The 14,734-nt window shown below is 47.5% G+C and overlaps 1 protein-coding gene across 2 annotated transcripts in view; it reads right to left on the minus strand.

Moving 5' to 3' along the window:
- The window catches only part of Casq2 (calsequestrin 2), a 57,074-nt gene extending 46,729 nt beyond the window's left edge, over window positions 1-10,345 (minus strand). For both annotated transcript variants that reach the window (XM_032896672.1, XM_032896673.1), the window contains exon 1: window positions 10,097-10,345. In XM_032896672.1, coding sequence (XP_032752563.1) covers window positions 10,097-10,330 — 234 coding nt within the window. In that variant the 5' untranslated portion in view covers window positions 10,331-10,345. The remainder of the gene's footprint in view (window positions 1-10,096) is intronic.
- Between the last annotated feature and the right edge of the window lie 4,389 nt (window positions 10,346-14,734).

Raw genomic sequence — 14,734 nt, forward strand, 5'->3', positions numbered from 1 at the left:
TGCACAACCTTAGGTGACAGCCAATATGACAGAATGAGGGAGGCTGTCCCTAGAGGGCAGAGCTTTTGTTTATCCATTTTATACTAACAAGAGCCTTTCACAGAATGAGAAAAAATGGGGTTGATTCCCAGTGAAACAGACAGACAGACAGACAGACACAGACACAGATACAGACACACACACACACACACACACACACACACACACACACAAGCCAACAACAAAATTAATCCTAAGGTAATAATCGGGGCTGGAAAAACATTGTAGAATGTTTGCCTTGTGTGAGCAAGGCTCTGGCTCGATCTCCAACACCATATAAATCAATCAATCAATTAATTGATAACATGGGACTAGACCATGCCCTTTTCTAATGCCCTCAGCTGAGCTTTGTTCTTGAGGGCTCATGGAGTCTGGCAGGAGGGTCCCCTGCAGGCTACACACACACACACACACACACACACACACACACACACACACACACACACACACACACACACACACACACACACACACACACACACACACACACAGTGTCCAGAGCCTTTCTCTTGGTTTATATCATCCTTCCTGAGAAAGGGGAGGAACAGGCGCCCCACCCATGGAGAGACCTCCTAGACATAAATGAAGGACTTAAACTTCTCTGTCTACAGTGGACATTGAAAAGCAGAGGTCTGTTCCTGCTTACCTGCATTTATGAAATGTGGAGTTTAACTGGATCCCTGGACTCAGGAGGCTGAGGCCGATAGATCTGGGTCACAAGTTCAAGGTCAGTCTGAGTGACATAGGCAAACCCTGTCTCCAAAATCAAAGTAAAAAAACAACAGCAACAACAAATTGTGACTAGAATATTCTGATAGCATCTACTAAAGCTAGCTTGTGTGTGTGTGTGTGTTTTTCTGTGTGTGTGTGTGTGTGTGTGTGTGTGTGTGTGTGTGTGGAGAGAGAGAGAGAGAGAGAGAGAGAGAGAGAGAGAGAGAGAGAGAGAGAGATATTTTATGGGATGTCACATCCATGGCCAATTCAAAAGCAGTCTTTAACGGCACACCAAAGGCATGTAAGTCACTTTACATGTGTCTCATGTCTGTTTTACCGTTATAAGTGGCCATTACATTGTGACCACTGGAATATTTTACAAAACAAACACTCAGCTTTGGAGAATCCTGTCCTGTTTATAGTCACACTGCTAACACAGAGACTCAAACTCATTTGCCTCATAGGTAATTTGGGGGTGTCTGTCATCTAATAGCTTGGTATCCTGACCTAGGATGGCTGTGGGGAAGGGTGAGGCCAAGGCAGATGAGCTTGGTAGGGGTAGCCCAGCACACAGCAGATGGGGAGGAGAGGCTGCCTGGCTTGGGTACCTGGCAGCAGGACGGAGCTCCTGGAAACAGGCACCTTGGACCCTCCAATGTCTTGCCAGCCTACTACATTGCAAGATGGCGTGCTGGATGCCTTCCTGAGTGACTGGCCAAGCAGAGACAGCTTGCATGGATAATTCAGCCCTGCTGCATGTAGCTTGGAAACCATGGAAGCTTCCGAGGCTTCTTCGAGCATGCCAGCACTTCAGGCTGAACTGGCTTTCTAGGGAGAGCAAGTCATCTTGGGTGTATGCTGGGACCGGTGCTCACAGGTCACACCCCATGCCAACCTGCAAGGTGCAAGCTGCAAGATAGAGAACAGGGCTGGAGATGGGGATGAAAGGTCTTCCGATTTCCCCAGCAGACCCCAGGCCTTCCTCTTTGACTGCTTTGTAGTATAAGAGTTCTTACCATATTTCCACCATGCTGGAAATGGCCCCCACTTAAAATTGTGTGACTGTGTGAGGGTGTCTACCCGGAGAACACAGTGTGTTCCTGAATGGAGAAGCTTCGAGATGAACTGTGATTCTGATCAACAGAGCAGGATTTACGCATCCTGCTGAGGCCTGAGGGCTTTGTAGGATGGGAGAGGTGAAGATTCTGACTATCTAAACAGCGGATCAGTTCAGAGTGTTTCCCATTTGTAAACAACTGTTTTTATTAATGTGTACATGTGCACAAATGCAAGTAGGAGCACATGTACCATGGGGTTCATGTGTCACACCATGCATGCAGAGGTCAGAGGACAACTTTCTCTCCTATGAGGGTTCCAGGGACCCAACTCGGATTATTAGTCTTATGTGGTAATCAGCCCTAACCACTGAGCCATCTTGCCAGGCAGCCATTTGTAAAATCTATATTTCTTCATTAATTCTGAACAGGGAAGGCTTTACTATAGTCAACTGAATCCATTCTCCCCCAAGATCACCCACACTATATAAAGTGCCCAGCAAAAGCTCATTTTCCAGGGCCACAGCAGCAGAGAGTGTCACATGAGCTGGGGGTGCGGAGTGGTGAGAGAGAGTGATTCTCCTGGGATAGCTCTCTGCAAGGACTCTTTCCCAAAGCCAAACCAAAATAAGCCTGAGCTCATCTGGGTTTGTTCGGAGTGGAGCAGGTGTGAGGCTGAAGAGGGCTGTCTTTGGGCAGGGAGCAGTTGGAAACCGTCCCCGAGTCCTGCGTGTGCTGCTCGTCTCTGCCCAGTATTCCCACACCGCTCCATCTGTGGATCTACTTGACTCCAGCAACTTCATTCTGCCCTGGGGTTTGGAAGAGCAACTACTAGGACTTTAGCCAGTGCTAAATAGGCTCGGAGCGCAGGGTCAGCCTTAAAAGGCTCGGGGCTTTCTGCCCGTGTGCACAGATACACGCTGGCCCGAGAGCACCAAGGTTTGGGAAAACAAACAAATGGACAACAAAACCTCGTTGTACCCATATTTTAGTAGAAGGAAGCAAAGGAGCATACACAGATCCCGGGGTCTAACAAATTCAACCTCCTTTTCTATTCTGTACTGAAAAAAACAAAAACAAAAAGCAAACAAACAAAAACTCGGCTGGAGAGACAGCCCAGGTTGTAAAGAGACTTGCTACTAAACCAGATGACCTGAGTTTGACCCCCATGACACAAATGAGGGAAAGGAAAGCCACCTTCCACAAGTTGTCCTCTGGCCTGTGTACCACGGTATGCACTCATCAATTTAATTTTAAAAAGAAACCAAAAAAAATGTATTTCCGATGTACACATATGTGTATAAACCTTTCTTTTTCCCATCTCTTCTCCATGTATCTATCCATTCATCCATCACCATTCATTCATTAAAATCTAGCTTTTGCCCATTTATACTAAGTAACCACTTAGGAGCCACACAGAATCCAGGACAGTTTGGTATTACTAAGTGTGGGTGAAACCCAAAGTATTGGACACACACTTTCATAACTTGGTGCTACTTACAAACCTGAAACTGTGGAAGGAACATGCCTTCACATGCTATTGGAACCACATAGGTCTGAGTTCAAATCCTGCTTCGTGCTAGGGTGTCATTTCATGGCTTTGTGATTTGGGCGGTTATTCCTTGACTCTCTGACTTCTGTGTAATGTGGGAATACAAGAATTATATAAACTAGTATTTGCAAGGCCTGTGCCATGGGCCTGGCTCAAAAAAACACATCCAATACCTTCTATTTCCTTCCTCTTCCTTTCCTTCAGTATTTGTTCAAAAAATACTGCAGAATACCCACTGTGTCAGACCATGATCCAGATGCTGGGACTGGTGACTAAGGAGAGGTCCTGAACTTTGTAGATTTCACTTTCTATAGGAAGTATCACACCGAGCGTAAGATGTCACCCAAGTACCATGGAAAAAATAAGGATAGAGGAGGAAAGGAGAGGGGAGGGGAACGGGGAGGAGGGGGAGGAGGAGGGGGGGGGAAGGGAAGAGGGAGGAGGAGGAGGGAGCATCTTGGAGAGTGTGGTTGATACACATGAGCAGGGAGGTGACTTCTTGGATAAGGTACTGTAGGTGATTTGAATAAGAATGGCCCCCATAGGTGCACATATTTGAATCAGGGAGTAATATTACTTGAGAGGGATTAGGAGGTGTGGCCTTGTTGGAGGAAGTGTGTCACTGGAGGTGGACTTTGAGGTTCCAAAAAGCTATTTCAAGCCCAGTCTCTCTCTTCCTGCTGCCTGCAGATAAGGATGTAGAACTCCCAGCTCCTTCTCCTTCACCATGTCTGCCTGCATGCTCTCGTGCTCCCTGCCATGATGGTAATGGACTGAACCTCTGAAACTGTAAGTCAGCCCCAACCAAATGTTGTCATTTATAAGAGTTACTATGGTCATGGTGTCTCTTCACAGCAACACAGGAACACTGACTAAGACAGTGCCACTTAAACATAGATCTAAAGGAAATTGCCTTTTATCATTTACAAAAGAGGAACTTCATAGACATCAGAGGCCACGTCACCTGCCGCTGCAGTGAGATGACTCCTTTATGCATAAATGGAAGGACAGCTTAGCCTCACACTACAGAGCACTTTCTAGTCTCCTCTGTGCCAGCTCCCCATATCCCCATCCACCATCATGGCCTCTTCATGTCCCCATCGGTCATCATGGCCTCTTCATGTTCCCATCAGTCATCATGGCATCTTCATGTCCCCATCGGTCATCATGGCCTCTTCATGTCCCCATCAGTCATCATGGCATCTTCATGTCCCCATTGGTCATCATGGCCTCTTTATGTCCCCATCAGTCATCATGCCATCTTCATGTCCCCATCGGTCATCATGGCGTCTTCATGTCCCCATCGGTCATCATGGCGTCTTCATGTCCCCATCGGTCATCATGGCCTCTTCATGTCCCCATCAGTCATCATGACCTCTTCATGTCCCCATCAGTCATCATGGCCTCTTCATGTTCCCATCGGTCATCATGGCCTCTTCATGTTCCCATTGGTCATCATGGCCTCTTCATGTCCCCATGTCATCATGGCCTCTTCATGTCCTCATCAGTCATCATGGCCTCTTCATGTCCCCATCCATCATCATGGCCTCTTCATGTCCCCATCAGTCATCATGGCCTCTTCATGTCCCCATCCATCATCATGGCCTCTTCATGTCCCCATTGGTCATCATGGCCTCTTCATGTCCTCATCAGTCATCATGGCATGTCCCCATCCATCATCATGGCCTCTTCGTGTCCCCATCAGTCATCATGGCATCTTCATGTCCCCATTGGTCATCATGGCCTCTTTATGTCCCCATCAGTCATCATGCCATCTTCATGTCCCCATCGGTCATCATGGCGTCTTCATGTCCCCATCGGTCATCATGGCGTCTTCATGTCCCCATCGGTCATCATGGCCTCTTTATGTCCCCATCGGTCATCATGGCCTCTTTATGTCCCCATCAGTCATCATGGCCTCTTCATGTCCCCATCAGTCATCATGGCCTCTTCATGTCCCCATCAGTCATCATGGCATCTTCATGTCCCCATCAGTCATCATGGCCTCTTCATGTCCCCATCAGTCATCATGGCCTCTTTATGTCCCCATCAGTCATCATGGCCTCTTTATGTCCCCATCAGTCATCATGGCCTCTTCATGTCCCCATTGGTCATCATGGCCTCTTCATGTCCCCATCAGTCATCATGGCATCTTCATGTCCTCATTGGCCATCATGGCATCTTCATGTCCCCATCAGTCATCATGGCATCTTCATGTCCCCATCGGTCATCATGGCATCTTCATGTCCCTATCGATCATCATGGCATCTTCATGTCCCCATTGGCCATCATGGCATCTTCATGTCCTACACGTGCATGTTCCCACTGTCCTCAGGTGCTTCATCTCTCTTGAGAAAGGAGTAAGAAGGCACAGCAGCCAAACAAACATGTTCTCTTTCTCAACTAACTTCTGAGTCCTCTCTAAGGGTACTTTTAAGGTCACCTTTTGATTTGGTCCCAGAAATAAAGGCAATTTAACAGAAAACATCTCAAAGAGGGCAAGATTCCTTAAATACCCATATTATCTTCTTCAGAGAAATCTCTTCCAACCATGAGGTAGGGGGTCAATGAGGGAAGTGTGCAAGACATGGCTGAGTTCCACAGTAGTGTTGAACTACTGAACCCTCAACATATACCTAACTTAACATACAAAATCAGAGGTATACCAGCAGGTCGACATTATTCAAAGAAGTAAAAAAAAGTAGAAGTCAAATTGAGGCAGTATGATGTTTGGTTGTATAGATAATTTCTTGAGCCCAAGAGACCCACTCAGTGCTTTGCAAACCTTAGTGTACCTACAAATCTTCCAGGGGTCCCATTTAAATGTACACTCTGATTCTAGAATGAGCCCTGAAAGCTTCCATTTCCAACATACTCTTGAGGAACGCAATGCCGTTGGGTCCATGCGTTTAGTATCAAGGCTTGGGTGATCCTCAAACCTGGCTGTACATTAGCATCACACAGAGAATTGTTTACCTCACTTGCAGTTGGACATATAAGGATGACCATGCTCAAAAACTGTGGTGTCTGGCTGGGCAGATGGCACAGTGTTAATTAAACCTTTACTACCAAGCCTAAGGGCCTGAGTTCCATCCCTGGAATCCATATAACAACAAGAGAGAATTCACTTACACGCTTTGTTCTGTGACCTCCACATGCTCAGTGTCTAATATGGGTCATGCTCACACAGTAAATAAGAAAACAAACAAACAAACAAACAAACACTAAGGGGATTGAAAAATGGCTGAGCATTTAAAAGCTCTTGCTATTCTTCCAGAGAAACAAAGTTCAGATCCCAGTACCCATGCTGTGCGGCTCAAAATCACCTACAACTCTAGCTCTTAGAGAACAGAAATTGTCTTTAGCCTCTTCATGTACACAACACACACACACACACATACACACACACACACACACACACACATACACATGCGCGCGCACACACATGTGCAGAAAAAATATAATCAACCTTTAAACTTAAAAACAATGTTTATAAAGAAGGTACTTTTAAATATAAAAAAATAAAATAGACTCAGGAAGGTGCCGAGATGGCCAACATGTAAAGGCACCAAGGAGAGCACTAACTCCCAGATGTTGTCTTCTGACTTCCTCTCATACGCCGTGGTGTGCACAGACACAAGTAAATAAGTACATGTAAAACAATATGTAGTGTCCAGACATCCTCGCTTACCTATCCCAATTAAAACAGAATCTAGGGCATGAAACGTGGACATTTTTAAAGCTCCTTAGGTATTAGATGAGAACTACTGAGACAGGCTAAGATGATGTTGGAAAAATCCAAAGGCAGATGAAGGGTCCATTTTGGGTGAAAACAGCTGTATCTCACAGGGATGAATTTCCCCGTCTGCAACTGGCATAACAAATTAAGACACTGATTCTTGTTCTTACTCATTTGTTCTCACTGGGTTCTTTTAACTCAATGTGTTTAAAGTTCTATGGCTGATCTTACAGATGTGGTGTGAGGGGGTGAATCTTTGTGGTTTGCTCTGGATCAAGTAATGAGTAAAAGAGAGAATTCAAGCTCTCTGGCTTCCTTATTGCATACAAGGATGGGCATATAAGGGTGATGGTATTCTTAGAGCACATACATGTGTCGTGGCTATGTTTCTATTGCTGTGACAAAACACCAGGGCCAAAGAAACTTACAAAAGAAAGTGTTTAACTTAAGGCTTGTGGTTCCAGAGGAGTAAAGCATGCAGCCATCATTTGGCGAGCATGGCAGCAGGCAGGCAGTAGCCGAGAGCTTACATACCTAGACAACAACCTCGACGCAGAGAAAGAGACAACTAGAATGGCACAGGCTTTTGAACCTCAAAGCTCACTCCTAGTGACATTGGACCTTCTCCATAAAGGCCACCCTTCTAAATTCTTCCAAACAGTTCCACCAACTGGGGACCAACCATTCAAACATATGAGACATTGAGGGGGTGTCTTTTTTCAAAGCACCAAAACATGTGAGACCTATCGGTGATGCCAAATGCTTTGCTTTGTCTGAGGACGTTATGGTAACACCAAGCTAAAGACTTTCCACTGGCATACACATCAAATGGGGACTGTCTTAGTCAGGATTTTATTGAGGTAGACACCATGACCAATGAAGCTCTTAGACAACATTTAATAGAGGCTGGCTTACAGGTTCAGAGGTTCAGTTCATTGTCATCAAGGCAGGAGCATGGTAACATCTAGGTAGACATGGGGCTGGAGGAGCTGAGAGTCCACCTCTTGTTCTAAAGGCAGCTGGGAGAAGACTGGGTACCAGGCAGCTAGGATGAGAGTCTTAAAGCCTACACCCACAGGGACATACTTCCATCAAGGCCACACCTACTCCAACAAGGCCACACCTCCAAATAGTGCCACTCCCTGGGTTAAGCATATAAACCATCACAGGGACTGACAACATAAAATGGCCAACATAGAATGGGGAACTCAACTGTGAGGGATACCGAAGGCTAAGAGAAGTGGCCTAGGAGACCCATCTAAGAGCTACAGAACCCTGGGATCCACAGTTCTGTTTTAACCCATGGATCATAGAACCAGCCTCCTACTACCCCACAGGGTCTTATGGGAAATAGTCAACACATAAAATCCCTAGTAGACAGGCTGTGTTGTAGAATGGCCATAGTAGAGTGGCCTGTGTTGTAGTACTGGAAAGTCAGTCATCAGAATAGATTTCTTGCTCTACAATAGGCCATTTCCAAAAGTTATAGGTTGTGTACCATTTAATGTCCATCTACTATTGTGAGAGGAACATACTTGTGTAATGTGTACTCATGTGCTATCTTATAAGGTTGTCTTTAATAAGACATGGTTGTCACTGTGCCCTGACCATGGAGGAGTTCTTTTTGGTCTGATTTAATGAGTCAGTGATGAGATTACCAAAGAAAATCTCTATGCTTTTAGCTACCTGTTTCATAAGAAAGGATCTCAGTAACTGAGAATGGCAGTTGTCAACAGAGACGATAATGTACCCATTTCATGGGCTGTGCATGTGCAGCCTGTATGCTCTGGCCCTGTTCTTCCCCCAGCCTGTTGCTTTCCCCATTTCTATAGGGCCTACTTCCCCTCCATCTGCTGCCCACAGAAGGGACAAAACTGCTGCCCTCGCCCCAGGGTACGAGCCTGGGAAGATCATGATGGCTGTGGAGATATTTTTAAACACTCACACTTTCGGCTGATTGGGGAGCACTTAGAATTATGAAATGCTTTTCCCTCTTTTAATGTGACTCTGACATATTCAGATGGTTTGCTGGGTTCTACTATAGTCATTTTTTGAGATTTTAAGTCTCCCTGGCTTTCATATGGTGAGTTTGCTAATCGCGGAATTTGATTAACCTGAGTGTCCTAGAAGCACTGCCTGGTTAACGCTCACATTATCCTTTAGCTGTGTGCTGAGCGGGCCGTGGGGACTGGGAAGGACTCTCTGCAGCATGGGTATTCTTGAAGTGTCAGTGCCTTTAGCTGTCCAGGAGGAGAAGCAGAGTCTCTCTGTGACACTTGCGAAGGATTAGAAACGCCCCCTCTCCCAGTGCCAGATGACCAACAGGTCATGTAATACAGATAAAATAAGAAATTACTTCAGTGTGGGCTCAAGAACTTTCTGAGGGGGGAAAACTGTCTGTTAATGAATTCACAGTCCAGAAGAGCACACACCCACACTCTAAAGTTGACTGGGAAAATGACAGGGTCACTCTCCCTCTGACCAAGAGCAGAGGCAAGGTCAAGGGGCCTCCGAGGGAGACGAGCATGGGGAGCTGGCACTGAAGGGACTCACAGGAAACCCCCAGTTTCCTTTAAGCCAGTGGTTTTAACAGTAGTTGGAACATTCTGGAAAGGGGGCAGGTGGGACAAGAACCCCTGATGAATCAGGACATTTGAAGGAAGAACTTATGATCAATTGTCCGGAGCTCGGCTGCTGGGCCTCCCATTCAGCCTTGCACTGATTCTGCATGGCTGAGCCTCAGCCATTTGTCCTGAGCAATGATTGCCCCACTCCCTGGATAAAGAAGGGTCAATGTGCAACCCCTTCACTCCTTTCCATCTTAAGGGTTTGCCCCCATCGTCCACTTCTGCAGAAAAGAAAGTTCTGTCTATGTGACACTACCACATGCAAGACCTCTGCACACATTCTCCGCGCCCTTGTTCCTGCATCCCTGTTAAATGCCACACTGGCACCAATGCTCACTCAGACAGGTGGCTGCTGCCCCTGCCCTCTTACCTCCAGTACGATCTCCTTCAGTTGGAACTGCTTCTGTGCGACCTTGTCTGAAGACACAGGCTCGTGGTAGTAGAGACAGAGCAAATCGTATCTCTTCAACACTTGCTTCAAGTTCCTCTCAGAAAGGCTGACCACTCGGTCCTTCCCATCGTACGTGGGGAAGTTCAGCCCCTCTTCTGCCCTGCTGAAGGACAGCAGATAAAGCCCCACCACGAGCAGGTAAATCCTCTTCATTTGGGAAGAGTCTTGTTTCTCAGTCCCCAGAACAGAGATCATGGAAGACAGGATGGATGGAAGGTTCTTGGAGACGTTGCTAAGCTTGGTTAGGGAACAAAGAGGCTGATCTCACCTCCTTGGTCCTGCAGCTGTGTAGTTGTGGGCTCAGAACAAACTGTGGAGGCTTAGTGCACACATGCGCACAGAGCGAGAGCCAGGCAGGAGGCTGGGAGGCCAAGCCCTAGATACCTTGCATAGCTCTCCCAGCCTCTGTCTCATTAAGAACTCCATTTTTAGGATGCAGTTGTTTCGGGCTAAAAATAAATCATGCAATGAATAATAATTTTTTTTAAAAAAAAGTCAGCTATGACACCGTTGAGGGATTTGTCCACAAAGCATGTCAGCAGTGAATGGGCAGCAGGCAGGAGGGGACTGGAGGGACCGTATGCAAGTGAAATAAAGGGGCACCAAAAAGGTCAGAGAGGGAAACTCAGGGGGGTGGGTGAGAAGGGAGAGCAAGAAGGAGTGTTGGTGCCAATAAGAACATGTAAGGTTTAAAGCCTCAAAAATCCCACTTAGACATCACATTGCTCAGTTTCAGGACAACCGGGCAGCCTCTCTCCCTGGCTGCACTGTTCCGCCCAGGGCAGGCACACTCTCCACATGCCTTTCTAGGTCTTCTTGGAAGCCCAGTGCTGGCAGCACCAGGTCCACATGTCCTTGCCGGGCAGGGACATAGAGACATGCTTTCCTACTGACACACAAAGAGCTTGCCGCCGTTCCAGCCCACTTTCTTTTCCAGTTCTCATAGCTGAGGGCTGCTATGGGTAGGGGAGCTGGAGATCCACTTTAAAGTCAAATTTTAAAGACGTTTACGGTCACCACAGGAACATCCTTGGGGTCTCTGCCAACATCCTCTCTCCACCCCACACTCTGCCCCACCCCCACCCTCACTAACTCTTAAGACAAGACCCTGTGTTGCTCCCTTCTTCATTAGCAACAGAGTGATGGGCAGTTTATCCAAGCCAGCGCAGGCCAGAGTTGTGATCTCCACTCTGCCCTTTTAGTGGCTGGCCAACTTTGGAGGGCCATGCGGCTTCTCTGAGTCCCAGAACTCCTTTGTTTAAAGTGGGGAAGACTGCTACCCTGGTGTTCAGAACACACAGAGGGAAGACCCTGGCGCAAAGCGACCCCGGTTCTCTGTGACTCCTTCTCCCTGGAGTGGGCAGGACTTGGGTTATAATCGTTTGTCCTTTTCTGATATGGCATGTGAAGCTCGGCCTGTCCACTCTCTCCTTGAGCTCAGCCAGCCACTGTAGCCCTGATTCCTGTGCACTATGCCGATGAATTGACTGAGGCGGATGCTGTCCCATGGATGTGTCTGAGAATCAGTTGTCAAAGCCACCACACGGCAGAAGCCAGGGCTCTGGGCTGTGCGGTTCTCAATCAGCAGATCCCCTGTCGGTACCCCTTAGGGTAGCTCTTTAGTCGGACAATGGTTCTGTCTGCAGAGGAGACAGTGGTGCATGGGGCTCTGACCACCACCCTGTCACCAGCACCTTCCCCAGGGGCTAGAAGAAAAAGCTGATCCCAGTGCCCCGTCTGAGGCCCTCTGCTGCCACAAAAGCTCTGGTCACCCTTCATGTCCATGCGCAGGTAAGCAGGGCCTGGTGAGTCCAGCACTGATGACCCTGACAGAGCCCTGTCCTCCCAGGGGCACTGTCTTTCTGGGGCTGTCTAAATGGAGAGTCCTGAGCAATAGTCCTTGCCAAGCCAGCAAGATTTCTCCTTCCTTAGAAAATATAAGTGTGGGGTGGGTGAGGTGGGTGGGGGCAGGGTGGATGTGGTGGGATGGAGGCGGGTGGGTATGGGTGAGGTGGGTGGGGTGGGGCGGGTAGGTGAGGTGAGGTGGGGTGGGGCAGGGTGGGTGAGGTGGGTGAGGTGGGGCAGGGGTGGGTGAGGTAGGGGTGAGGTGAGGGGGGTTGGGGTGGGTGGGTGAGGTGGGGTGAGGGAGGGGGGGTTGGGGTGGGGTGGGTGAGGTGGGGTGGGGCGGGGTGGGTGACATGGGTGGGGTGGGGTGCGGATGTCCTGTCGTTTTAAGGTCAGTTTTACAGACTGTTCCCGGTTGTCTGAATCTCACTGGGTTACCTTTATTTAGAAGTCGCTCTACTTTTCTCAATGTGTAACTGTCCTTTTTTCCCTTTCTGCTTCATTCCTTCCCACTCCCATCCCCCTACCTCTTTGAAACCTTTAGCACCAGGGTCTTTGCATTTCATGTTCACCTGCTACCAAACGTGGGCATCACAATCTGTGCCTCAAGTTAGACCCAGCACCTGTTCTCAGTAAGCCAATTAAAAGAGTTAAATTAAAGGTAGGGAGCAGAAATAGGTTTAGTCCACACACTGGGAAGCAGGACAGAGAGACAGCAACCCTTTCAAGTCCACCCTCTGGGTTTGAAGTGAGACTGAAACTTAAAGAGGGGACCAAGGCTATGCCTCCTAAGTAGTCCCAGGGTGCCCTTCACCATGAGCATGTGTGTAGGCGGCAGCGAACGTGTTTGAAAAGACAAAATGAACAAGAAAAGTCATGTGGGAATGGGTACTGAAGCCCTTCCTGTGTGGTCCCACCTGTCACTGGCACACCATTGTCTGGGTTTGGAGCTCATCCTGTAAGGTGGTCTAGCAAGTGTTAGAATCCTGTGGAATCATGCGAGAGAAGTTCCCTCTCCGACTCTGGTTCTTCCTTTTTCCTAGGCTGAGATTTCTGGGGAAATTCCCATGTCTTTGGGGTCTATTGTTTCACAGACTGAGAGATTTCTAGAATGTTTTCATTTCTGCCCGGGTTACTACAGACTCCAACCGACAGAACTGCAAGGGTAGAGAGAGAACTGTTGTTTTGAATTGACTGAGCCTTCAAGTCTGGCTTCTGTTGACGGCTCCAGCGAGAAGTGCCTGTCAGTGGGGAACTCTGTGAATCCTTTCTCTGACACACCTGCAGTGTGGAGAGTCCGTGGGAACTCACTAGTGGGTAGTAGTGAGTTCTGTAGGGAGAAGAGCATTTTCCTGGCTGACCTCCACTGCAGCGGCCTTCCCTCCTCCGTTTTCCTGGTGTCTCTTCTTGCTTGATTCCTCACCAGCCTTATGAACGTAGTCTACAAACACAGGTGCTGCGTCTGTGCCCAGATCAACCCATGTGCCTCAAATCAGCTTTCAGTCCCCATCAATGCTGCCCACACTGGTATATAGCACACTGTAGTTCTGTGGGGGTCTGATGAAGCCTGTGGGGTTGGTCATGTGTGCAATTAATGGGCATTTTCAGTTTGGGTCCATTTGATTTTGAATAAGAAAGAATAAATAAACAAACAAACAAATGCAGACAAATGTTCATTGTCACCCTGTCATATAGGCCATGGCTTTCTGACGATTTATATTTCTTAACTCTCTGAAAGGGCACATCTAGAATCTCCCGACCTTATCCTTTCCCTCTTGCTCTGTCTTGAAAGGTGGCCAGATGATTTTAAGAACACAATTCAGTTTGATCTTTACTATAACTCACTTCAGGGTAAACTGGGACTCAAGCCATGGTGTTTTCTTTACTGGTCAATTACACAGATTTTTCTGGAACATTTTCTACCGGCTACCTTTTGGGCATAGGGAACAGACACACTGCAAACCTGGATTCATGAATTATATCTTTCGGGGAGCATGCATATGCATTCACATGATACAGTATGTCACATGGAAATATGCTCTCAAAAACAGTGGAGAAAGACAAAAGAAAAATGATAGCCACTGGCTAGTTGATGCAAGAAAGAAGTTGAGGGCACAGAGGCAGGAGGATCATTGCAGCCTCAAGACCAACCTGGTCTATATGATGAATTCTAGGCCATCAAGATCCTTTCTCAAGAAGGAGGAGGAAGAGGAGGAGGAGAAGGAGGAGTAGGAGCAGGAGGAGGAGGAGGAAAAAGAAAAAGAAAGAAGAGGGGAGGAGGAAAAAAGAGGAGGAGGAAGAGAAGAAGAAAGAAGAAAGGAGAAGTGGCCTATACTCACTTGTTCTCAATAGGCCAATTAAAGAGACAATAGTGAAAGGCAGAGAAAGGAGATTTATTCAATATGGCCACACCAAAAGAAAAGCAAATTAGTGGGTCCAGGAATTGTCTCGTGCATGCTAAGAGCTGTGCATGACTAAACAGTTCTGGTCAAGGTGAAGAGGTCCCTGTCTGACCCTGATCTGCCATCATTGTCTGTCTCCAGTCTCTCCGGAGATGTGATCTGACAAATTGTCAGAATGGTGTGAACTCCTCCTGGGAGACAAGTCTCCCCTCAGACAACTTCCTCTCCAACCCCTTGATTGCCATGGAAATTCCAGTGTCTTGAGGTCCATTGTTTCAATGGTCTGGTAGCCAAAAAGGATGGAAGGGAC

This window comes from Rattus rattus, chromosome 3 (genome assembly GCF_011064425.1).
Source record: "Rattus rattus isolate New Zealand chromosome 3, Rrattus_CSIRO_v1, whole genome shotgun sequence".
Taxonomy (NCBI): Eukaryota; Metazoa; Chordata; class Mammalia; order Rodentia; family Muridae; genus Rattus; species Rattus rattus.